The following is a 26,106-nucleotide window of genomic DNA, read 5'->3' on the forward strand; positions in this document are numbered from 1 at the left end:
TCAGCGGCAACAGCCAGCTCTCTTCGGTGGCTGCTGGTGGGCCACTTCCACCACCGAGGCCTTCAGGCGGTCTTCCTGCATCTTAAGTGACCTGTATGACAATGTCCCCAGTCACTCTTCCCTCTCCAGGAGCAGCAGCATGAAGGACTGTGGGGTAGCTGGGGTTCAGGCTGGGAGGCTCCACCCCTTTGTCCTCTCTGCTCATGGCAGTGGAAAGATGGGGCTGGGGGACTGTGACCTTCTGTCTCTTTTCCTGCCCCACTGGGTGCCAAGCAACACAGACACACATAGACAGACACAGACACAGACACAGACACACACACACACACACACACACACACACACACACACACACACACACGAGTAAAGAAGTCACATTCTGGGACTTTGCGCCTGAACTGAGACCTAGACCACAGATGGACCCTCTGTTTCACAGGAGGGAGGTGTGTTCCCTCGGAAGCCCAGACTCAAGGTCAAGAGCCAACCTGGAGCTGGGAAAGCACAAGAGATTATCTCCTGTAGGCACCACACGTCTACCCACGTGCCACGGACACCGGTGGACTCAGATGTCCTTCCCAGCACCCATCTCAGCCATTCACTGAGCCCACAGTGGGTGCAAGGCCCCATATGAAAAGGGTTGGACAGACAGATGGACTCCTCCCAGACAGCAAGAAAAAGACAGATATAAAAACAGTTAGTACAGAAGGGCACGGGACCGAGACGGAGACACAGGGAAAGTAGCAGGATGTCACGAGAGACAGAGAAGTAGGAGACAGGGACAGAGGGGATGGCTCCACAGGGCAGGACAGCAGTGGAGACAGTGCGGGCTATCGGGGGCATTTGGCATTCACTCTAAGTCATGAGGTCACCAGAAGGCGGGGACAGGAACCTTACAGAGGAGAAGGGAGGAAAGAGGGTGTGAACTGCTGTGAGGACAGAACATGGGGTCTGTAACCAGGGCCTTCCTTGGCCACTTCCTGGAGAGGGGCTGAGCAGGGCAGGGCTGCCCTGGAGCACTCTGGGTATGGGAAGCACTCACCGAGCCAGGTTCATCAGGGGCTCCAGGATGTTGTGACCCAGGGCCGCGCTGCACTCACCAAAGGAGGCCCCCAGCTCCTGCAACCACACAGAGTGGCTGAGAGGCCAGGTCCAGCCCTGCCAGCCCCTCACCATCCACCCTCGTTCCCCACCTGGACCTCTGCCCACCACCCACCCCTGTGCTGGCTACAGGACATAGGGGCCATCCTGGAGTCTTCCCCAGACTTTAGAAGACGGGTTTCCTGCTTGACTTGGAGAAACACACGTGCCTTCTTTTTTGTTTTGTTTTGTTTTTCGAGACAGGGTTTCCCTGTGTAGCTTTGCGCCTTTCCTGGAACTCACTCGGTAGCCCAGGCTGGCCTCGAACTCACAGAGATCCACCTGCCTCTGCCTCCCGAGTGCTGGGAGCGTGCCTTCTTTTTAATGCTCAGGGTTTTGTTTGTATGTTTTTCTAAAATACTTCTGGGCCGGGGCTATACCCCACACAAGGCCCTGGGTTCAATTGTCAACAACACAAAAAACATTAAGAGCCAGGCATTGTGGCAAATGCCTATAACCTAGCGCTGAAGGCAGGAGGATCAGGAATTCAAGGTCAGCCTCTGCTATGTAGCAAGTTTGAGGCTAGCCTGGGCTACATGAGACCTTGTCTAAAAAGCCAAATAAAGAGGCTAGGGAGATGGCTAGCAGGTAAAGGCATATACCGATCAGAAGTTGGTTTCCTTCTTCTAATACGTGTATCCGGGGATCAAACTCAGGTCATCAGGCTTGGTGGCATCTCTATCACTAGGCCATTTTGTTGGCCGAAGGATGGGATTCTTTTTTCTTTTCTTTCCTCCTCCCCTCCCCTTTCCCTTCCCCTTCCCCTGACCCAATGTCACTAATTTATCTTGAGGCCATGAGTCCTTGGGTTTCAGCCTCATTTCCTTTCCTATAGTCAAGGGATTTGGGTGACTTGAAGTTGGAGAGCAGGTTGAGGGGCCATTGGGACGCCACTGGGACACCACAGGGTTACCACAGGGTTCCAGTGGTGAGGGGCTGCTGGGACCCCACGTCCAGGTTCCAGGTTCTGAGCAGAACCATTCCAGGGAAAACCCCATCCATCAGCTTTGACGGGAGCCTCACGGAGAGCTTCAGAATTCTCTCTCTGACCCCACAGGACACCTATTCCCAGTACAGGATCCCTCATGGTAAACACTGGCCTCTCCCATGAACCTCCAACGTGTAACTGCCAAGCTCTGCCAACTGTCCTTCCTAGACAATCCTGGGAGGAGGAGGAGCCTCGGCATCTGCGGCATCTGCGCCCGAGAGGATGTCCTAGGAGGGAGTTCACTGTGTATTCCCTAAAGACTGCCAATTCTCAATCCTCTGGCAGCATAAATTCTCCGAGAAGGAACCCTTAAAGAGACAGACTGCTATTCTAGAGAGGGGATGATCTGCCAACCTGGAGCCACAGTGGTGAAGGGCGGGGCCGGGATTGACTCTCTCCCTAGGTTTTAAATTTTTAAAAAATTATTCATACACATATATGCATAAATATATATGTCTTTTCTAGAATGCGGTTAAATCTCATTTATAAATAATAGTATCCCCCGTCTGGCAGCAAAGCTTTTGATGTTGTCTTCCCAAGGAAAACATTTGAGTCTTAAAATAGAATAAATGAGAAGGGAGTATGTTAATTAGAGACCAGAGATAAAATTAAGATTTGATTGGGGATTTCAGTGACGCTTTTAAAAATGCTTTCACTCTGAAGATGTTTTTCACGTGGGTTGGGAATGTGTGGGAATCTGCTAATTCTACGCAGTGTTCAAGGTGGCGCCCGCCGGGCACAGCCTGGGTTTGAGCCCAGGGCCGATGGGCAGCAGTTGAGTGGTCAGCCACTATGGGGGGGGGGCAGGGACAGGGGGCAGGGAGCCCCGTTCCCCAGGTGCCAAGCAGAGATGTCCCGGTACTCACCTGGGCCAGTCTTCTCCCGGCTTCAGTGGGCACCTGCCTCTCCTCCTCACAGTCCATCTTGTTTCCCAGCAGGACCATGGCCACCCCATCTGCACCTGCACCCTGCACACAGGACATTTGCCCTCAGCTGCCCAAGATGCCAGGCCCAAGATGGACCAAGAAGTTTCTAGAAGCTATCAGGCATTCTCTCACCTGGACCCTCTCTTCTCCTTTCTGCTTACAAGACACTTTGCTTACTTTCATGGCTAACCTTGTGGGCACCTCCCCCTGGAAGTCTTTCTGGATTGTTCCTACCCACTCTTCATAACTGTGTGCCTCTGATTGCCTAGGCTTCCTTAACACTTGTCTCTGGTTGCTTTCTTTCTTTTTTCTTTTTCTCTGTGTGTGTGTGTGTATGTATGTGTGTGCGCATGCGTGCACATGTGCATCGTGTGTGTAAGGTGGCCACAGAGGCCAGAAGAGGGTGTCAGATCCCTTCTTGGAGCTGGACTTACTGACAGCTGTAAGAAACACGAAGTGGGGAGCCGACTGCCCATCCTCTGGAAGGGCGGCAGGAACTCTCAACCACAGAGCCCCCTAGATGCTTCTTAAATCATCTGCATCACTATAGGTTCTGGCTGCTGACTGTTCTCTTCCAGGCGCCGGAAGCGGTTAACGTGAGTAAATCTTCCCAGCTCCCCAGGAGAGAAACGGAAGTTCAGGGAGGTAAAGCCACATGTCCAAAGTCACAGAGTGGGGGCTGAGGTAGACAGACCCAGACTTCTCACTCATGTATCGCCTTATCTTGCTTTTTTAAAAAATCTTTTCTATTACACTAGAAACTTCTAGAGAGAGGCCGCATACTTCACTTGGTCCTAATTTAGCCTCATGTTGGGCTCGTGCCCTATGGAACCCCGGCATAGAGACTAGCTATGTGGGACATGGAGCTAGACGTCACTAATGGGACTTCCCACCTAGGAGATATCCCAGGCGGACCCGCTACTTGTATACAGAGCTGCTGTCAGGATGCAGGAGCAGTTGGCTTTGGGGGCTGTGCTGTGTGGTTGTGCTTTCTCTGCGATCTCCTAGCCCATCCACCCACGTGTCCCTCGCCAGCAGGGGCGGATGGTGTCATTCTTATAACTAGTGTGTCGTTTGTAACGCTGAGAGGAAGAAGAATGTGTGGGGGTGGATTCCAAGCTTCCTTTTGACTCCAAAACCCAGGGCCAGACGGCAGCCCCAATACACTCACCTGCAGACAGTCGAGCCAGTAACGCACGTGGGTGAAGCTCTCTTGGGAGGTGACGTCATACATGAGCACCACCCCCTCCGCCTTGCGAAGTAGCTGTGTGGTGAGGCTGTGGTACCTGCCCAAAGGGTCTGCATGAGGCCACCAGAGCCTGGGGACTCCCCCGTTACCCTAGGGGCGGGTTTGATGTATTTGGGGTCATTGAGGTCATCTCCCATGTTTTGTAACATCTGTAATGAAGCCTTGAGCAGTCGGGTCTCGGCTTTATGCATGAATTTATCTCTAGAACAAGATTCCAGAAATGGATTGCTGAGTCGAACCTACGTGCCTTTTAAGTTTCCCTCACTGTGGTCCATGTGTTAGATGGAAGGCCTGCTGTCTAGAAGGTTGGTCAGGGGAGAATCAACTGAGGGCAGTGCAGAGTGGGGGCACCTGAGCTCCCAGCCCCTTTTTCCTGATTCCCTGAGTCTTGGATCTCAGGGTCTCGTTGCTTCAATGGGTAGACCTTGTCCCCTGTCACCCAGGTTGTGGGCTACCCTTTCCTCCCACACTCTGAGCACAGCCCCAGTCCTTGATCGCTGGCTGGGACAGTCTGAATACCTCTCTTGTCCAGCTGTGTCCCACAGCTGCAGCGCAAAGATTTTGTTGTCTACCACCAGAGTTTTGGTGCGAAAATCCACTCCTAGGACACACAGAAAAAGACGAGAGGCCTTTACTGTCCATACAGGGAGGACAGCCCCAGATGACACAAGTGTGTGCCCACTCCCACCCCCAGCCATGGAAAGATGGAGCCACACGCCGGGTCACATTGTGTGTTCTGGGACTCTGGGGCTTGAGGGTGAGTCACCTTCTGCCTTGGAGGCTCCCTTTCTCATCAGCAAGGTGGTATTTTCATAATGGCCAGAGTGGAGGGTGAAATGGCCTGTACCTAAAGGCTCTATGGGGTTTCTGGCTGCAATCATCACCCCTCCACAGGCTGAGTCCCACAGCCCCACCCTGCCCCGGAGTCACAGCTGCAGGCCCGTTAGACCCTGGGATAGGGAGCTGATAATAAGAGTCTGTGCCCTTCCAGCCACCCCCCCCCCCCCCGCCTGTCAAAGAAGCCCTCTGGATGTGGAAGAGGCAAAAACTGGGGGGAAAGGGGAGACTGGAGAGATGGCTCAGCGGTTAAGTCCTTACAGCTGATGCAGAGGACCTGGGTTCAGGCCCCGGCACCCACATTAGGCAGCTCACAAGCACCTGTAACCCCAGTTCTAGGATATTGAACACCCTTTCTAGCTTCCACAGATACCTGCACAGAGATGTGCATATTCACATAGAGGCACTCAAAAATAATGAAATAAATTAAAAAGAATGGAAGGGGGTGCTCTGTCCCTGTCCCCAACCCCTTTCCTGTAGAGCCCACTGCTCCCGACACCCACAATCTAGGTGAGAGGTTTCTGGGGTAACCCCTGTAAGTACATGTTGCTGCCCCCTGGTGGTGGTCCACACATCCCGCTGGTATCCTCCAAGAAGATTGACCCTGCCGCTCCTGAGTAGCAAGTGATTTTTCTCTACAGCCCCTCCTGAGACAGGACTGCAGGATCCTGAGACTGTCACATTCAGCTGCACATCTACCAGGCCACTCACCAATAGCTCTCATGCATTCCTTCCTCCCCCATCGACTTCTGCCCCCTGTGTGCCCCAAAACTCTGTTCAGCTAAGCCACATAAACCATCAGATATGCCAAGTTTGGTCTTTGTTGGGCACTACTGGTTCAAGGGGGCAGCAGCCCACATACCTGCAACAATCAGGGGCAGAGCCAGGCACGCAGGGGCCAAGCCTTCCCAGGTAGGGCCTACACTTTGAAAGTGGGGGGCCCTGAGCTTGAACCTTGGGACCAAGTGAGGGCAAGAAACCTAACCAGGACTCGGTTCTCTGCCACCAGTAGGGACCACATTGAGAATCACACACATGGAGATCTGTGTCTCCACCCACTGCCCTCAAAGGCACTGGGCAAGAGTTCTGACGTTTTGAGAGAGGCTGGGATGGGAGTGGTGGGGGGAACCTGGCTGGAGGGCAAGCCTGCTCTGAGTCTGTGCGGTCTGATTGTGTGGAACTGGCACAGATGGGGCGTTGTGGGGCTGCGGAGATGGCTCAGGGCTTCAGTGCTTGCCATGCAAGCCTGAAAGACAGGGGATCAGATACCCAGAAACCCACATAAACACTGTGTGGGCGTGGCAGCCTGCCTGCCATCTCAGTCTCAGAAGTCAGAGATGGGACTCCCTGAAGCAAGACTAGCCATGTTGGCGAGCTCTGGCTTTAATTGAGAGACTCAGCCTCAATGAATAAGGTTTGGAAGAGCGACAAAGGACGTTTCCCAAAATCAGACTTGTGCCTCCACATGCACGCGTGCACACACACATGCACACACAGAGCAAAAACATGCAATAAACCCATGCTTGGGAGAAAGACAGGCAGATTCCTGGAGCTCATGGTCTGTGTCTTATCCCTTCCTGTGAGTACCTGTCCATTAACACCAGAGCTTAAATCTATTAAAACTCTCAATAAATGCTGACTCTGATTCATATTGCCTCCTAAAACTCTTTCCTGTGGCAAAGTCAAGGATCCCAGCCTCACGTGAGGGGAGGTCATGGAACCAGCTCTTGTATGAACTGGACTCAATGTAGAATCACCTGGCCATGGAGTCTCCATGAGGAACTGTCTAGAATAGGTAGACCTGTGGGCATGCCTGTGAGGGATGTTCTTACTTGGGTAAATTGCGATGGGAAGACCCATCCTGAATGCAAGCAGCCTGGTTTCACAGGCTGGGCCCTGAGCCCCGGCAGGAATGCATTAATTCATTGTTCTCCTGACTGTGAATGTAATGCGTCCAGCTGCTTCAAGCTCTGCCGCATGGACATCTCTGCAACCATGATCTGTACGTCGGAATGTGAGCTAAAATAAAGCTTTTCCCCCTTAGCTGATTTTGTCAGGGTGTTCATCACAGGCCTGGGAAACCAAGACAAGGAGGGTTGTTGTCAGGGGTAAGACATGGGCAGAAGATGCCAGGGACAAGTGGGCACTCAGCAAACATAATGGTGGCCATGTGGACCCTGTGGTCCACCAAACAGTAGCTAAGGTCTGCTATGGGTCCCTCTTTTTCAAGGACACTGAGTCTTTAACTAGATCCACTGTGTCCTGGGTAGTTTTTATTGTCAACTTGTACAAGCTGGAGTCACCCGGGGAAGAGGGCACCCCAATGGAAGAATTGCCTCCATCAGACTGTCCAGGTCCATAAATCTTACAGTGTAAGACAGTGTCTTGAAAATCAATATGGAAGGGCCCAGCCCACCGTAGGTGTCACCATCCCTAGGCAGATAGACCCGGGCTGCATAAGAATGTTAGTTGGGCATAAGCCATCGAGTAATTAGTCTTCCATGGTTTCTGTTCCAGGTTCCTGTCTTGAATTTCTGCCCTGTCTTCCTCAGTGACTGTAACCTGGAAGTCCAAGTTGAAACAAACTCTTTCCTCCTCTAAGTTTCTTTTGCTCATGGGGTTATCTCACCAACAGAGGTCAAACTAGGACACCTGGTAAGGATTCTTGGACAGAGAAAACGCCAGAGTCTGCCCTAGGCCTCTCTTACGACAGGGTAGTATTAAGACATCTGCTTGGCACTGACTCTTAATTAGCCTGTACCCTGGACTGGCATGAAGACACACAGTACTCCACCTTTGTCCCTCTTACGGGAGCCACTGGATTATCATGCTCAAATGTTTACTTATAATACGAGAACCATGGGTAACATGGATGGAGTGTATAATGCATGCCAGGCATTATTCTTGATGTGTGTGTGAACTGGACCTGGACTGTCTCCCTGCAAAGGTCTATGGATTTATGGCTTGGGGCCAGCCTGGTGCTATTGGGAAGTAGAAGAATTAAGCAGTGAGGCCTGAGGGCTGGAGAGATGGCTCCTCAGTTAAGAGCGGTTGCTGTTCCTCTAGAGGACACAGGCTCAGTTCCCAACACCCACAACTATCTGTAACTCCAGTTGAAGGTGATCTGACACCCTCTTCTGACCTCTGAGGGCATCAGGCATCCATGTGATGAACACCCACACACATAAAAGATTCATTTAGGCTGGAGAGAGAGCTCAGAGGTTAAGAGCACTGGCTGCTCTTCCAGAGGTCCTGAGTTCGATTCCCACATGGTGGCTCACAACCATCTGTAATGAGATCTGGTGCCCTCTTCTGTCGTGCAGGCAGACCACTGTATACATAATAAATAAGTCTTTAAAGAAAGATTAATTTTTTAAAAAGAGGTGAGATCATTTGGGAGGCAGAGGCAGGCAGATCTCTACGAGTTCAAGGCCAAGCTGGTCAAGTGAGTTCTAGGACAACAGCCAGAGTTATATAGAGAGACCCCTGTCTCAAAAAAAAAAAAAAAAAGCAAGGCCTGACTGGCACTGAAGTCTTCTGGTCATTAGGCACGTGCCCTCAAAGTAGATCGTGGGACCCTGGCTTCCTTTTCTCCCTCTCTGCCCCCCAACTTCCACCCATCTTGATAGGGTCTCTTGTAGCCCAGACTGATCTCAAGTTTGCTAAATAGCTAAAGATGACCTTGAACTTCTGATCTTCCGGTCTCTACCTCCTGAGCGCTAGGATCATAGGCACGTACCACCATGTTCTGTTTATGCCATGCTGAGATCAGACCCAGGGCTTCACCCGCACTAGACCAGCACGTTACCTCCTTGGCTCCCCTCTCTCACTCCCCTGCAGCACCAAGAGCATTTTGGTTCCAGCCTGTATTTCCCACTCCATTGCCACAGGCCCAAAGGCAACAGGACCAATGGTGAACCAAAACCTCCCAAATGGAGCCAGAATAAACTGTCCCTCTGTCTAGAAAACGATGCCTCGGGGCTCTGGGTCACAAAGCCGTCAGAGGGGTCAAACAAGGCGTCCAAGTTCACAGCCCCATGAGTGGTAGTGCTAGAATTCGAACCCAGGTCCCCAGGGTCCTAACTTGCCACACTCCGAATATATTCTACATGATACTCACCTTGTGATTTTTCTGCCAGGGCATGTGGGCAGACCTGGGGCATGTCGTGAGCATGCCCAGGCTCTGTAGGGAACTCTGCCTACCACGTGGGCAGAGACTAGTGTGTTTTCACCCTCCACTAACACCAGGACCTAAATGGCACAGTGTTTGCTCCTGCTGTGCCTTATGAGCTAGCCAGATCAATGCAGGGAAAGCAAATTACCTGTAATTAGAGACGATTAGTGAAATGCTGAGATTATGCCCATATAAAAATAATGCCTCATAAAGGCCCGTGGCCAAGGCAGAACCTGCCATGTCTGGGATGGCTTGCTCAGGGACTGCTCTAGCTTGCTGGCCCTGGCCCAGAACCTCCCCTCAGTGTTAGCTCCCCAGGGGACCTTACCTACAGTGGCTGTCAGCCCGGTGGCAAAGGCATCGTGATGTAACAGGTGTAGGAATGAGGTCTTGCCCACATTGGAGTCCCCCAGGAAGATGATGTGGTAGAGATAGTCGGGGTCATCCTGAGGCTTGCCAGCAGTGAGGTCCCCAGGTGAAGTCAGTTCCGCCTCCCCTGAGTTTGTTCCTGGGTCCTCCGGCCTGCTCTCTGCCCCTGGCTCCGTGGGCTGAAGGGTGCCTGGCTTGCTCTCCACCTGAACAGGCATGGACATGGACCTGGGCTGGGCTTCCAGTTCAGTCAAGGTGAGGAGGGCTTGTGTGGTCTCTGGGGCTCCCACTGCAAGCCCAGCCCCAGGCCCCATGATGGGAGAGCCTCTTGGAGGAGACATTTTGCCAGGAACAGGGCCTTCTGTCTCTGCAGGAGCCTGTGATGTGTCAGGCTCCTGCAGATCATCTCGGGGTGATTCTGGTTGGAGGCTGTGAGCCTCATCGGCCTGTTCTGACCCCTGGTGCTCCTGGCCTCTCTCTCCTGAGTTTCCTTCCTCTGGCCTGGGCTGCTCTTCGGGACTCTGGCAGAGGTGGGTAGCCAGGCTATCCAACCTAAGCACCTGGCCATGGGCTTCTTGGAAATCCCTAGGATGACCCTCCCGCCTAACCAGGCATGCCTCCCCCTGCACTGGTGTCTCTGTGGGTACCTGGCCCACAGGCTCCAGGTCCGGGGAGGAGGGCTCTGCAGCCCCCTCGGGGAGGACCATGGCTCCCTGGGACTCTAAGCCCAGCTTCAGGTCCTCTGTCAGAACCTCTCTTTCCAGGGGCAGCTTGGCTGGATCAGGTCCAGGCCAAAGGCTCTCATCACTGAGGTCAGGGGCCTGAGACTGTTCTCTGGACCCACTTGGGGACTGAGGAGGAGAAAGGCCTTGAGGAGGAGGCTCTGGCTCAGAAGCGAGCTGCACTCTGAAAGCCTCTGCTCCCACGCTCTCAGACTCCCCAGCCCGGGCTCCTGGCAGGGTCCAGAGGAAGGAGGATTCAGTTCTAGCTTCCAGGCCAGGGGTGTCCAAAGGCTGCTTAGAACCGCCATCCTGTCTGCCCTGACCCTCGGGGTCCTCCACCCCTCTCCTATCTTTGGTACTGGGAGGCACCCCAGCAGGGCTTCTCAGACCCGGGTCTGGATCTGAGGTTGGCTCCTGAGCAAACTGTAAAGCAGGCAGCTTGGAAATGGAGATCTGCCTAACAATTCGGGGAGTCTGGGGGCCTGAGGCGCCACTCGGGCTTGAGGGTGGGCTCCAGCAAAGCTGCAGGGTCCTGCGGGAACGTTCTCCAAAGCTGTTCAGGAGCTGGTCCCAGTCATCATTGTCCCCAAACAGCTCAGGCAGTGGGGCCTCCTCAGTGGGGACAGCCTGAGGGTCTGGGGCCTTCTTATTTTCTCTGGGGACACTGGGAAGGAAGGGGAAGTGAAGGTCAGGGGATGGCAGTTAGTGGTGTCCCCCAAATCCCGACAGCATAACCTTCCCTGTGGCTAGCTCCTCCAGAGCTGGCTGGAAGTCCCCCCCCCCATTCTGTACCTCAAAACCCACGTGACCTCCTCCAGGAAGCCTCCCTGACCAGGCAAGCCTTCTGGCCTCTGAGCTGTTACAGAGTAAGTACTTGCCTAGGAACTGTGTGTGTGTGTGTGTGTGTGTGTCTGTCTGTCTGTCTGTCTGTCTGTCTGTCTGTGTGTGTCTGTGTCTGTGTGTGTGTGTGTGTGTCTGTGTGTGTGTGTCTGTGTGTGTGTCTGTGTGTGTCTGTGTGTCTGTCTGTGTGTGTGTGTCTGTGTGTGTCTGTGTCTGTGTGTGTGTCTGTGTGTGTTTGTCTGTCTGTGTGTGTGTGTCTGTGTGTGTGTGTGTCTGTGTGTGTGTGTCTGTGTGTGTGTCTGTGTGTGTGTGTCTGTGTGTCTGTGTGTGTGTCTGTGTGTGTATGTGTGTCTGTGTGTGTGTCTGTGTGTGTGTGTGTCTGTGTGTGTGTCTGTGTGTCTGTGTGTGTGTCTGTGTGTGTTTGTCTGTCTGTATGTGTGTGTGTATGTGTGTCTGTGTGTGTGTCTATGTGTGTATGTGTGTCTGTGTGTGTGTCTGTGTGTGTATGTGTATCTGTGTGTGTGTCTGTGTGTGTGTATGTGTGTCTGTGTGTGGGTCTGTGTGTCTGTGTACTGAGATCTAACTAGCCCCACAGAGAACAGTTTTTCCTGGCTCCCAGAAGCCACTCACTGCTCTCTACCTGAGTCCAGAGAGGGCGGCTACTTGCCTTGGCTCTTCCTCCACCTGCCAGGACACTCGGCCCCTGGCAGTATCCAGATGTCCCCTTGTCACCTGCAGCTGCCCCCGCACCTCTTCCAGCTGTCCAGCCAGGCTGCGCTCAGCTTCCCGCAGCTGCACATTCTCCCAGCTGGCCTCCTGCTGGGTGCTGCTGAGGTGGAGGAGCTGCGCCTCCAGCTGTGGAGGGTGAGAGGAGAGGGTTGAAGCTGTCCTCTAGGGTGACAAAGAGCCCCAAGACCTTGGCAAGAACCCCCTGCCCCTGCCCCCACTGCCCAGCTCCTGAAGGCCCAGCTTAAATTGCATGATCGGCATGTCACCCTTCAAGCATCTAATTAGCTGCTTTATAACCCCACACAGTGAGACCTGTGACTTGTGGGTAGTGGGGAGGAACCGATAATCAGAGGGCAGGAGGTCCTCACCACCCCCCTCCCTGGGCCAAGCCCTGCAGCTGTTCCTGATTCTCTCTGGACTGTAGGAGCTTCGGACCCAAGATCCCACAGAGCAAGAGCACAGCCCCAGCAAGACCCATAGAGCACAGATTCTACGTTGGCCTGGAGGGTCCTCAGCCTCCCCACCACCCAGCAGGCGCTGACATGTCAAGAATCTGCCCAGCTTGCTCTGATGACAATGGAGCCCTGTGAACTCCTGTTGCCCAGAATGCCCTTTTCTTTCTCCCCACCCCACCCGCTTCAGGGTCTCACATGGCCCAGGCTAGCCTTGAACTCCTGATTCTCCTACCTCTACCTCTGAGGGCTGGGGTCACGGGCGAGTGCCACTGTACCCACCCAGCCTGTCCAAAGTTTTTCCTCTCCCAGCTGTGCCCATACACAACCTCATTTGACGCATGAGGCCTGGGAAATATCATGGACACAGGCACCTCCTTCTCACCGATGCTGAAAACCTGAGGCTAGGGTAAGTCCAGGCTCATTCCCCTGGGTCCGCCTGGCTCTTTGTGAGACCTGACCTGACCCATGGCAGTGTCCCCAGGGCACTGGGGAGGGAGCCCTGATCTGCCAGGGAGTTTTTGGCTGCTGGTGGCTTCAGGGGACCTGTCCATCTGGGAACAGTGAGAAGGTTGTCTGGGCTCCCCAGAAGGCCCGTCCTCACCTCTCTCTGGCCCTCCACCAACCGTTGAACCTCTTGTTCCTTGGCCTCCAGAGCCTCCTGCATGTGGGTACTGAGGGCCATGCCCCGGGAGTCACTCTGCAGAGAAAACAGGTCAGCCCTGCTCTGCAGATGCTGAGCCAGCTCGGCTGGGCTGGCCCTCCCCACCTCACCCCCACCCTGGCCTGGGGTTCAAGGGCTGGAAGGTATCCACAAAGAGGACTTTGGGATTTCCCCACTCGGGCCTAAACTCTCACAAGGACACTGAAGAGCGTAGAAATCAGGCCCGGGGACCGTTGATAAACACAGAGACAGAACACATGCCCAGCAGGTCCACCCCAACTCTCTGTAGCACAAGCTGCAGGGCATGGCCTCCCAGCGGTCTCTGCTACCCTGCTACCCCTCAGCCACTCCGTAGCCTGGGTGTATAAGGGCAGGGCCGAGGCCCAAGGCACTCACCTGGGCCTGCAGCTGCTGCTTCTCCCTGCGGATCTGCTCCTCCGCCTCCTCATACAGCTGCTTCACATTGTGGAGATGGTCAGAGTCTCGCCTGCAGCGGCAGGAGGTGGGCACCAGACAGCCCCTCAGAACCTCTGGAACTCTATGCCCGGGGCCCTTCTGCCTCGCTTGCCCGCGGCAGTCTCAGATGCTAGCATGCCACCCGGGGTCTATGACACTGGTCATGCCTCTACTGGTGTCCCACCCCCCACCCTATCTATGGTCCCCATTGTCCCAATCTCTACCTCCACCACTCTCAGTCACCATCCTGGCCCCCATGACTCAGGCCCCCATGACAGAGCTGTGACCCGACAGTTACAGGGTCACCAAATAGGCCCCTGGAGTTCCTTTTCCTCCTCAAACTTGGCTCTGTTTACCCGGCCGCTCCAGAAGAGAGTAGAACCTCATCTGGGGATCCACAGTGCGCCAGGGACATCTACTACGTCTCCACTCACTTCCTCAGCGTCCACTCCAGGGCCTCCCGGTCAGCCCACGCCTCCTGCAGACGACTGCTCATCTTGGCCAGGAAGCCCTCCAGATCGCCTGCCAGCTGGGGTTCCTCCTGCCGCAGCTCCCTCCACAGCTTCCAGATCTCAGCCTGCCTGGGGTACGGGAACCTCCAGAGATTAGATACCGGAGGACCAGGAAGTGGAGGGGCTTCTGTAGCCCAGGCTAGCTTCAGACTTGCTATGTAGCAGAGAATGACCTTGAACTCCTGACTCTCCTGCCTCCACCCCCCAAAGACCGGGATTACTGTGACCTAGTTTACGTGGTGCTGAGGATGGAGCCCACATGTGGGTTCGTATGTGCTAGGCAAGCGTTCAACCGACTGAGTCACATCCCCACCTCTAGTCCTCGGTTCTGACGACAACACTCCCTGGGACTTGGGGACCTGAAACACAAAATTCTACTAACAGTACTAACAAAGCTTAACTCAAGTAAGTGCCACCTCCTCCTGGGACATTTCTATGTGTGAGCTGGCCCTTGAACCCCATACCACTTGTTTCCTTGTGAGTCGGTGGCTAATGGGGGTGGGGTGGGGTAGATTTGGGAGTCCCACAGCCCAAGGCTTCCATCCACCTCCTCTCTTCTCCCGTTTTGAAGTTGCATGGTTTCTAGCAAGCCTTTACCCTCCTTATGCTCACTGGGAAACTAAGAAGGCCAATACTTGCCAAACAAGATTGTTTGGGGAACAAGAGACATGCCAAGGGTGAGTGCCAGCCCGTGGCCCTGCCCACGGTTGGCACTCGGTACGTACTACTTTCATATGGACTTAATTAAGTCATGAAGACAGCCAGAGGGTGAGGGAGCAGGGCCAAAGCGCCAAGTGGGTAAATGGCTCCCTGCTCCACCTGCTCTGCCAGCCTACGCCCCAGCTCCCTCCCAGCCTGTCCCACAGCCGCAGCCCCACCCTCTGAACCAGGGAGCAATCTCATCCTTCAGAGGCCTGTGGGCAGAGTAGCAAGTGGGAGACAGTGGCTGAGGAGGAGGCTGGTTCTTGTAGGCCTCAAGGTTGTGGCAATTCAGGAAGGGCCCCCCTTCCTGGGCACATGGGACAACTCTCATACACCCAGGGCCTGAGCCCAGGACTCACGGCAGAAATTGATCTCCTCTCTCCAAACCCAGCCAGCCCAGAGCACCTCCATGTTTGAAGTAAGTCACCCTACTGAGGGACCCTTAGGGAGTCTCCAGGTCTCCCCCAGAGGTTGCTCTTTCTAGAGAGTGTGGAGACAGGGGACCCTCTAGGCATGCTGTAGCAAGGAACAGAGGTCAGAGGTCACATACTGTCATGTAGACAAGCTGGAGTCTGCAGCCAGCCCTACCCTGAACCTTCACCCCTACCATCTGGCAGGGCCTTACTCAGAAAGGGAGTGGCCGGTCCCCATCTGTTCTACAAGCGCCCGGAAGGCTTCCTTCTCTTCGGCATCGGCCTCCTCGAGGGCAGGCAAGCTGAAGGTCACAGATACTGGTTGAGAGAGTGTGGGCCGCTTTCTGCGGAGCCTGTGGGTACTGGGGCTCGAACCAAGGACATTTTCTGGGGGACAGAGGGGAACAGAGGGGAGATGAGGTTCTGATATCCCTTGGACCCCACCCCCCACATTTAAACAGGGACACATTCAGGCATGCCTCAAATTAGCCTTGGTCGCCTCATAAAGTGGGAGTGCCCATTTCACACATCGCCTGAGGCCCAGAGATGCCTAAAGATCTCTGGAAGTCACAAAGCAGCTCCAGGGTAGCTAACAGGTTTTTCACCCACTCAGGAAGTATTCATTGAGCATTCACTGCGAGCTGGTGACGGAGTTCACCCAAATCCCAGGCCTTGGGGAGCTGACATTCTACCTCAAGGGCTGAAAAGGATATGTCCTCTCCCGTGTGTGTGTGTGTGTGTGTGTGTGTGTGTGTGTGTGTGTGTGTGCAAGCACACACATGCACCACAATGTGCATGTGGAAATCAGAGGACAACTCTCAGGAGTCAGTTCTCCCCTTTGAACAAGTGGGTTGTGGGGATTGAACTCAAGTCATCAGACTTGGTGGCAATCACCCTTACCCACTAAGCCATCTTACAGGACTTTTTTTTTTTTCTTCTTTTCCATAAAACAAATTTGTTAAGTGCCTCCACCTCCTCTCTGTCCCCCATATCACCCTCTGGGACCTGGAGCCTGGAGTTGCCTTGGCTGAGGCTGGAAATTGACTTCTTGGGGTGGGGGGTGGGGGCTGCCGCCGCCCCTGGTCTCACATCAAAGCCAGGAAGCTTTTATCCTCTGTATGAAAATACAGAGAGGGTTCTGCAGGAGTGGCTGAGAGCCCAACACTATTCTAGAAGCCTCCAGGGCCCTCCCAGACATACTGAGTCCAGAGCTGAATACTTCCAGCGACAGCCGGCCCCTGTTCTCGGTGTCTACCCAGTCAAAGATCATCTGCGGCTCCTTGCTACCCACGAAGCTGAACTTGGCCTCCTGAAAGGAAGGAATGAGTCAGTTGGCCACTGTTCCTGCAGGAAAGGCTATGCACAGGAGGGGAGGTCTTCAACCACCCCGCTTTCCTGCTTTCCTTCTTCCCAGGGGTGGGGTTACTCATGGCCTGCCCTGCAGTTCCCTAACACCCTTCAGTAGGACCCTGAGCAGGCTCCAAGTCACCTCCTTATCACCACCCCAAATCTGCACTTATGTGTTCCCCCCCAGCCCTTGGTGGGATGGCTTTGAATGCCACCTGGTACTTGTTTGTTTTTGTTTGTTTGCGGGGTGGAAATAGGGTCTCTCTCTATTATGTAACCCTGGCTGTACTGGAACTCACTCTGTAGGCCAAGCTAGCCTCGAACTCACAGAGATGCACCGGCTTCTGCTTCCAGAGTGCTGGGATCAAAGATGTGCAGCATCATGTTACTTAGCCACCTGACACTTGTAATGCACCACAACAGCATGTCCTTCCAGCGTGACCCAGGGACAAGGGCCATGCAAGCTTTGGCACCTGTGGCTCTCGGGTTGCATGACTGAAGGCGAGTGTGCACTGTGTTCATTTGAAATCACACATTCAGAATCTGAGATGCTTCTGGCAGAGCTTGCCCCCCTCTGCCATGTGACGTCACTGCAGCAGCCACAGTTCTAAAGACAACCTCTGCATATTGTACGTGCTGTCACATGAGGGCAGTGAACCCTGCCCAAAACACTGTGGCTCAGAGTGGAGGCCACACTATGTCTTGAACAGCAGTGTTCTTGCTTCTCGAGCAAAGTTTTCTGCCCTTAGAAAAGCCAAGACAAGCAGGAAGTGGCGGCGCCCACCTTCGATCTTAGCACTCAGGAGGCAGAGGCTGGTGGATCGCTCAGTGTGTTTGAGGCTGGCTGGAGCTATATAATGAGTTCCAGGACAGCTTATGCTACATGGAGAGACACTGTCTCAACACCACCACAACCCCAAAAGAAAGAAAGAAGGAAAGGAAGAAAAAAAGAGAGAGAGAGGGAGGGAGGAAGGGAAGGAGGGAGAGAGGGAGGAAGGGGAAAGAAAGAAGCCATAATGAAGTTTCAACTATGGAGAGACAAAGACATTTAGTATTTCCTTAGCAGCATTCTTTATCGTGTTAATATCAAATCGGTGTGTCTGGACTGTATCCTGTTAGAACGCTTCATTTGAAAAATTGCTGTTGTGTGTCAGGTGGTGGTGGTGACCCACACCGTTAATCCCAGCACTCAGGAGGCAGATGTAGGCGGGATCTTTGAGTTCCGGGCCAGCCTGGTCTACAAAGTGAGTTCCAGGATAGTCAGGGCTACACAGAGAAATCCTGCCTCATAAATAAATAAATAAATAAATGAATGAATGAATGAATGAACGAACGAACGAACGAACGAACGAATGAACGAATGAATGAATGAATGAATGAATAAGCAAGTAAGTAAATAAATGAATGAATGAATGGATAGATAGATAAATGAATGAATGAAAAATAAATAAATAAATAAATAAATGTAAGTAAGTTTTAAAAATTGCTGTTATTGGCAGGAGAGATAGCTTCAGTAACCAGAGCCTGAGTCGCTGTTTGAGAGGACCTGAGCTGGGTTCCAGCAGTCAGGGGGTTCACAAGAGCTCTAACTCCAGGGGATCTGACTCTCTCTTCTGACCTCCACAGGTACAGCAGCACTCACAGGCACATCCGTGCATGTGTTTGTGGAGGCCAGAGGACAACTTTGGCCATTGATCCTCAAGTACTATCCATCTTGTTTTGAGAGTCCCTGACTGTTCTGGGGCCCTCCAAGTAGGCTAGGAGGTCCTGGGGACCTGCATATCTCTGTCTCCCCAGATCGGGGACTATAAATGTGTCTCTGTAAATGTTTGACGCGTACATCTATTTTATAGGCCTATATTCCCAGATAGTGTAAAATATTTCTCTGGTGAAAAGAGCCAAGTGGAAAAAGTGTAAGAAGCCGTGTGCTAGACCACAGAGTGTGGCCAATTCACCTCACAAAACTGATCAAGGCAGAGTCATGTGTGAACTTGCAGATTCTGTCCAGGAACATTGTAGATAATTTTTGTCTGATGAGACAGATAACTCCAAGATTTATGGCCTGTTGGACTTTCACTAGCTGTAAAAAAAAAAAAAAAAAAAAAAAAAAAAAGTCTAACTCAGTGGTCTGGCTCTAATCTGTCTTTGTTAAGTTGCCCAACTTTTTAACGTGCTCTTTGAACCATGCATAACACTAATTAATGTGTTAAATAAAATCTCTGAGGGCTTGGCTTGGCATGTGGCTTGGTGATAGAGTACTCATCCAGCATGGAAGGAGAAAAAGTACCCCACTTTGACATGAGCCTGTTCAGTATTTGCCCATAGGTCATGATTTTACTTTCTAAACAATTAGCCTCTCGTTATCCTCAGAGGGTACAGGGTGAATTCAGCCACAGAGAAGTAGGAAGCATTACCACGAGGGCACACCTCAGGGCGCTCTGAGCCCCAGGGCTTCTTGGCTCTTAGAGGGGATCCTAAGTGTAACAGAGTTTTAGGGACTTTGTTGCTGTTGGTTTTGTTTTTTTCTAGATGAGATCTCTTGTAGCCTCGGCTGGTCTCAGACTCACTATGCAGCCAAGGATGATCCTGAACTTCTGAGCCTCTGGCCTTCATCGCCCAAGTGCTGGGATCACAAGTGTGCTGGACAGTTTCATGTCAATTTGACACACACTAAGAGTCATCAGAGGGAGCCTCAGTTGAGAAAATGCCTCCATAAGACCAGGCTCTAGGCAAGCCTGTAGAGCATTGTCTTAATTAGTGACTGATGGGGAACAGCCCAGCCCACTGTGGGTGGTGCCACCCCTGGGCTGGTGGTCCTGGGTTCTATAAGAAAGCAGGCTGAGCAAGCCATGAGGAGCAAGCCAGTAAGCAGAACCCCTCCATGGTCAATGTCTGTCTGCATCAGCTCCTGCCTCCAGGTTCCTGCCCTGCTTGGGTTCCTGTTCTGACTTTCTTCAGTGATGAACAGGGATGTGGAAGTGTAAGCCAAATTAACCCATTCTTCCCCAGGTTGCATCTGGGCATGGTGTTCCATCACAGCAATAGTCACCCTGACTAGGACAGCAGGCATGTGCTACCACCCACCTCTTCCTCCACTTCTGTGTCTGTCTTGAGTTCAAACCCAGGTCACCAGGTTTGGGTAACACACTCCCTTAGACTTTGTGCAGGTGGCCTGGGGTGGCCAGAGGCTTAGGACCCCTGGGGCTGCAGCACCAGGAGGGTGTGAGCCACCCGATGTGGGCGTTGTGAATCAAGCCTGAGCGCTCTCGGTGAGTGTTACAGCTCCTAACAGCTGAGTGGTGTTCCAGCCCCTCAGGGTCTAATCTTTAAAGACACAAAAAGCAGCGCACCTCCCTTAGGAAAGAGCTGAATCCCCTCACAAAAACGTCACCTTCTCCTGTGCTTATCTCCAAATATATTGTTCGCCTGTGCTCTCTTTCTCTTCCTCCCCACCCCCCTCACTTTTATCTTTGGCTGAGCATACTGGTACATGCCTGTAATCCCAGCATTTGGGAGGCTGAGGCAGGAGGATTGCTGTGAATTCAAGTCCACTCTCAGCCATACAGCAAGACACTATCTTTTTAAAAAAATCAGAAGAAGGGCTGGTGAGATTGCTCAGCAGGTTAGAGCACTTTCCATGAAAGCAAGCCTCAAGCCCTGACTTCCATGTCCAGAACCAACCATGCAAAGAGGGGCCCAAGTCCTGAAAGTTAACCTCTGACCCGTGTACCTTGACACAAGTATGCCCTCACTCACACATACATTCCCACATACACAATAATGATAATATTAATAATAGTAATTGTTAAGAAGCTAGGATGGGCCGGGTGGTGGTGGTGGCACGCCTTTAATCCCAGCACTCGGGAGGCAGAGCCAGGCGGGTCTCTGTGAGTTCGAGGCCAGCCTGGGCTACCAAGTGAGTTTCAGGAAAGGTGCAGAGCTACACAGAGAAACCCTGTCTCAAAAAACCAAAAAAAAAAAAAAAAGAAAGAAAAAAGAAGAAGAAGAAGAAGAAGAAGAAGAAGAAGAAGAAGAAGAAGAAGAAGCTAGGATGGGGTGCTGGGGGGGCGCGTAGAGTACTTGCCCAAAGTGCTGAGTCCAACCTCCAGCCCCACCCCGATAAACTGCATGGTGGTGTCTGTGACTACGCCAGAGGCAGAGGCAGGAAGATCAGAGCTCCAGGCCAGCCTCAGATACATAGTTAAAGGCTAGCCTGGGCTACATGAGACTGCATCTAAAAACAAAAGAAAGCACCATAGGAACAGCCATCACATTAGAAGGGAAAGTCTGTCTTCCCCAGGAATCAGGCTGTGTCAGGGTATCTCTCCTGCTCTGTGGGAAGTTCCAGAGAGTTCTGGAAGCTTTTGCCATCCACAGTCTCTTCTTGTCACCAGGGGAGCTACCTTGCAAGCCTATAGTTACGAATGTACCCTGTAGAAGATGCCAGGAAGATAAGAAACACACACACAGCCTGCCTGCTGCTGGCTAGACTCTGCTTCCCTTCAGTGGCCAGAAACCCTGCTGTGTGTGAGCTGCAGGTCTTAGCTTGCGGCTTCAAGCATGAAAGACAAGTCCAGGCCTAGGGAAAAAGGACTGTCCCAGGCTCTGCTTCACTTGGGTGCCAGCTTCCAAGCTGGCCTTGGGTGACCTTCACATTGGCCTAATGGATCATCTCCGACAGCGGATAGAGCGCGCAGCGAACGTGCCGGGCTGAGGGGAGACAGAGGGCCTTGGAGCTGTATGCGCTGGGGATCTCGCTGACCTACATGGGTTTATATGTTGTTTGTTTTTGTTTTGAGACAAGACAAGGTCTCACTTAGCCTAAGCTGGCCTTGAACTCGCTGTGTGACACCCTTCCTGCTGAAGTCCCCAGACTCGCCCTGATTTTTAGAGACAGGACTTCACTATTACCCAGACTGATGCTGGTTTTGAACTTGAGGCCCCCTGCCTCTGGCACCCAGCTGCCTAGAGTACGCCACCAAGTCTGGCAGTTCAGGACTCTGTCAATAGATCTGAGAGAAGTCTCTTCCTCTGACTTTCTTTCTTTTTTTTTGTTTTTTGTTTTTTTGTTTGTTTGTTTGTTTGTTTGTTTGGGACACGGTTTCTCTGTGTAACCCTGGCTGTCCTGGAACTCGCTCTGTAGACCAGGCTGACCTCGAACATTTTAAATTCTTTCCCATCCTTGGCTTGTTTTCTTCATTAGGACCTTGTTCTAAGCAGTCTGTCTGCTGCCCTGGACTTCCCAGTTTATGGCCCACACCCCATATTCCAGCGCCCTTCAGTCTTTGAAAAACTGAAGCAAAGCACCTGGAGTGTTATTTGAACCTCACTTTCCTTCAGAAACCAACAAACACTTTTACTGGCTCTCCTTACATTCCAGAACATTCTACGTTGTTTTCTGCACAGGTTCAAGGGCGTCGGCCTTCCTGTTTTACCAGGATAGAACGGAATACATCCATCATGCAACCCAGTACCTCTTTGGAGGGTCATTTTCTATAACGGTTCTCATGTAATCAGCTGTAACAGGCTGGCTCTCAGGGATAGCCTCGGAGCCCCTGCTGTGAAACCCTCTCAGGAGGCCTGGGGCCTCAGGAGAAGGAAGGTCATTTCCAGACAAGAAAACTGATCAAATCTGCAAGCCACCTGCCAGAGAGTGGAGCTGGGTGTGGAGCCTGATGTTGGATGCAGGCTGATGACAGACTGTCCCAGCATTAGCTCTCAAGGGCCCACATTCCAGGTGATCCTTCGGTCCTCAGCTAGTCACCTGAGAGATGCCTCTGGGTATTTCTGTGAGGGACTTTCCAGAGAAGGTTAGCCAGGGAGAGACCCACCGGGAGTGTGGGTAGTACAGTCCTGTGGGCTGGGGTTCTCAATAAAAGAAGAAAGCAGCCAGTGATTGAGGAGGAGAAGAAAGAGGAGGAGGAGGAGGAGGAGGAGGAGGAGGAGGAGGAGGAGGAGGAGGAGGAGGAGGCAGCAAGCTGAGCACCAGTGCTCATGTCTCTGTGCCCCGACTGGACACAATGTGACCGTCTGCCAGGCTCTCCTGCCCTGTGCCTCCCCACAATAAGCCCTTTTCCCCTTAAGTTTCCTCTGTCGGGTTTCATTTCAGGTTCTCACTGATGTGGCAAAGGAAAAAGGAATTCAAACAGCTGGTCGTCCAACAGAAACATCAGCCACGGAGGCTTTGAAAGTTCCACCTATCCACATGGAAATTTCTAGACAGGAACTAATTTTGGTCTAAGTGTTGATTTTGCAGCTTAAATCTAAGGAGGCTCATGTGTTTATACCCTGGCTTCACCTATGGCAATAACTAAGGTCAACCCAACCATCTCGTCATACATCAAGAAACACAGGGAAATTATTTATAACCACAAGAAAAATGATCTGAAACTGGAGAATAAGACAAAAAGGTAAGATCAGTCTGTAATTATCCAGAGGTGGCAACTGGCCACACACTAGCCAGAGGAGTGGACTGTCACCTCCATGTTTTTCGTTTGTTTTTGAGACAGGATCTCACTATGAAATGCCAGCTAGCCCAGAACTCTGTATGTAGAGAAAAGGTCTCGACTCAGGCCAAGAGAAGGCTATGTGCGGTGTAAAGCAATCTCCTCTGAATCTAAACATTCCTCCCCATAGGCAGAGGAAGTCATGAGACTCTCCTGACTTGAGTCACATGTCTAGAAAAGCTGACACTTGGAAGACTCTGGAGGGTCCCTCCCTAGCTTTACAGAAGAGGTAAACAACTCCGGAGCAGTCTGCTGCAAAGTTGGGGCTCCTGGACTCCGGCGCTGCCTGTAAATTGTGCAACGCTCCAGGGCTGCAGCTTTTGTGAGCTGTCACCCCTGTTGGGGTGGGCTCTTAGATGATGCAGCTGCTCCTGGGTCGTCTCTGCTCCTGTCGGCCCTCACCCTGCTCCTGTTAGACACCCCAACACAAACTCATTGGTTCAACCAAGTTGGCTCTTGGTCTGCTGTGGAGTCCCTGCTTGGAACTAGTAGTGCTCTGTGTGTGTGTGTGTGTGTGTGTGTGTGTGTGTGTGTGTGTGTGTGTTTTACACCTCCTCAGAAAAAGTCTGTCACATACTGTCAAGCAAGCCTGATGACCTGAGTTTGATCTCAGGAACCCATGTAAAAGCAAACTAGATTTGGGTGACTTGTCTGTAATCCCGATACTTCAACTCCAAGATAGGAGACAGAGACAGGAGAATTGGCCAGAAGCTCACACAGCACAGAGGCAGAAGCAAGAGAGGCCCTGCCCCCCACCCTGACACACAAACACACCCACGCATGAACAACACACACAATCTTATTTTTAAAAGTCCCAGACTTACTGAAGTCACTCATTAACTTAAGAGTTTCATCTAGGAAAGATGAAGTCAGTTTCTGGCAAGGGTTTATGAGGTGTTGGACATTAGCCATTTTTTCAAATGGAACTCAGCAATCTTACCCTAACACCTTCCTGTCAAACTGCCTGAGTATCCAAGTGCAAGGGCTCTGGGCACTAGTCATGACATTTTACTGTAGTCCCTAGTTAATAATAAATTAGATAAGATCTTTTGGGGCTGGTGAGATGGCTCCCCAGGTAAAGGTGCCTGCCTCTAAGCCTGACAACCTGAGTTTAACCCTGGTGGATGGAGAGAACCAATTCACACAGGTCGTCTTCCGAACTCCACACGTGCACTGTGGTGTGCAACCTCCTACCCACCTACACACAGATAAATAAATGTGCTCCATGTGTAGCTCAGGATGACTTCAAACCCCTGACCCTCCCTCCTGCCTCCACTTCCTGAGTGCTGGGATCACAGGTGTGTGCTCCAACACACAGTTTATCCGGTGCAAAACTGAAGCTGGGGCCTTGTGCATGCCAGGCAGGCACTCTACCAACTATGCCACATTCTCGGTCTCTATAGCAACAGTCTTAATGGGGAAAGGACAAAAGAGACTGAGGAGTGACACCCAGAAGTAACATTAGACCCATCAAGAGAGCAACCCACACAGGCCCTTTTGCAAAGAAGGAGAAGTCATCGGCCAGCTTGGTCTGGACCACAGGCTTCCAGCCTCCTAGTGGGACACAGGACTATGGCCACTCTCGGGGTTTACACTCATCAGCCTTCTTTGGTTCCCAGTGCTCTGACTGTTCCCCAAGATGAGCATCTCTGCTCTAAACACCTCAGTCAGGTGGGGCGGAGCCTGTCTGTCATCCCAGCAGTGAGGAGGCCAGGGCAGAGGTCTGAGAGTTAGAGGCCAGCCTGAGCTACATAGAGAGACCTGTCTCAAAAATCTCTCACAGCAGAGCGATGGTGTCATACGCCTTTAATCACAGCACTCGAGGTGGGGGGAGGCAGAGGCAGGCAGATCTCTGTGAGTTCGAGGCCAGCCTGGTCTACAGAGCAAGTTCCAAGACAACCAGGACTACAGAGAGAAACCCTGTCTCAAAAAAACGAAACAAAACAAAAATTCTCCCACAAGAACTGGGAAGACAGCCGGCCCAGCAGTTAAGAGTGAATACTACTCACCGGGCGGGGTGGCGCATGCCTTGAATCCCAGCACTCGGGAGCAGAGGCAGGCGGATCTCTGTGAGTTCGAGGCCAGCCTGGTCTACAGAGCGAGATCCAGGACAGGCACCAAAGCTACACAGAGAAACCCTGTCTAGAAAACAAACAAACAAACAAAGTGAAAACTTAAAAAAAAAAAAAAAAGGATTTACCTCAGTGGTAGAGTGCTTGCCTAGCAAGCACAAGGCCCTGGGTTTGAGCCTCAGCTCAAAAAAACAAAACAAAACAAACAAAAACAAAAACAAAAATAAACAAAGTGAACACTGCTCTTGCAGAGGACCCAGGTTTGTTTTTCAACATGCATGCTGGGTGGTTCACAACTGCTTATAACTCCAGAAATCTCTTCTGGACTCTGAGGACATCTGTACATCATCATACACATATCTATACACATATACATATTACTGAAAATAATAGAAATAGCTAAGCATAGTAGTGCACTCCTTTAATCCCAGCACTTGGCAGGCAGAGACAGGCGGATCTCCATGAGTTCAAGGCCAGCCTGGTCTACAGAGTGAGTTCTAGGATAGCCGGGGCTGCATAGAGAGACCGTGTCTCAACAATAATGTCTCACACCACACCATTTGTGAGTTACTTCCGTGGTATAAAGCTTTCTCCTTTGTTAAAATGCAAGTGTTTTGGGGGAAAGGGTGCTATATCAAGCCTCATCAGTCACCTACATGTTGGTATAAACAAATTCCTAATGTTTTCTGAGAGTGAATTTGGATGCAGAGGGGAACAGGCAGGCCAGCCAAGCCCTGGTTAAAACAGGAAAACTTGAGAACCTGCTCGAAAGGGATTCCAGGAGTGAAGGGACCTCATGCTCACCTCCAGGTCCTCTCGGGTGACAAAGCCCCTCTCTTTGGCACCACAGTCTCGGAAGAAGGACTGCAGCTCTTCATCAGCATGAGACGGCCAGGTCTCGGGCTCTGGGGCCGCGGGGGCATCCTGACCATCCGCCGGTTCTCGGATCTGCCTCCGGCGACTGGATGCCAACCTCCGGCCTTTTCTGGACCCTCCCTTTCCATTCTCCAT

General features: G+C 52.2%; 1 protein-coding gene across 1 annotated transcript; it reads right to left on the minus strand.

The window, feature by feature from the left end:
• Positions 1–26,106, minus strand: Rab44 (RAB44, member RAS oncogene family). Its single transcript, XM_036167177.1, has 13 exons — positions 25,900–26,106; positions 16,371–16,479; positions 15,383–15,557; positions 13,978–14,124; positions 13,484–13,574; positions 13,028–13,123; positions 11,910–12,097; positions 9,640–11,066; positions 4,820–4,901; positions 4,223–4,337; positions 2,992–3,093; positions 1,040–1,116; positions 1–91 (listed from the first exon to the last, which is right to left on the minus strand). Exons 1-13 carry the CDS (start codon positions 26,104–26,106, stop codon positions 1–3), a joined length of 2,907 nt encoding a protein of 968 aa, XP_036023070.1.

Source organism: Onychomys torridus, chromosome 18 (assembly GCF_903995425.1).
Source record: "Onychomys torridus chromosome 18, mOncTor1.1, whole genome shotgun sequence".
Lineage (NCBI taxonomy): Eukaryota > Metazoa > Chordata > Mammalia > Rodentia > Cricetidae > Onychomys > Onychomys torridus.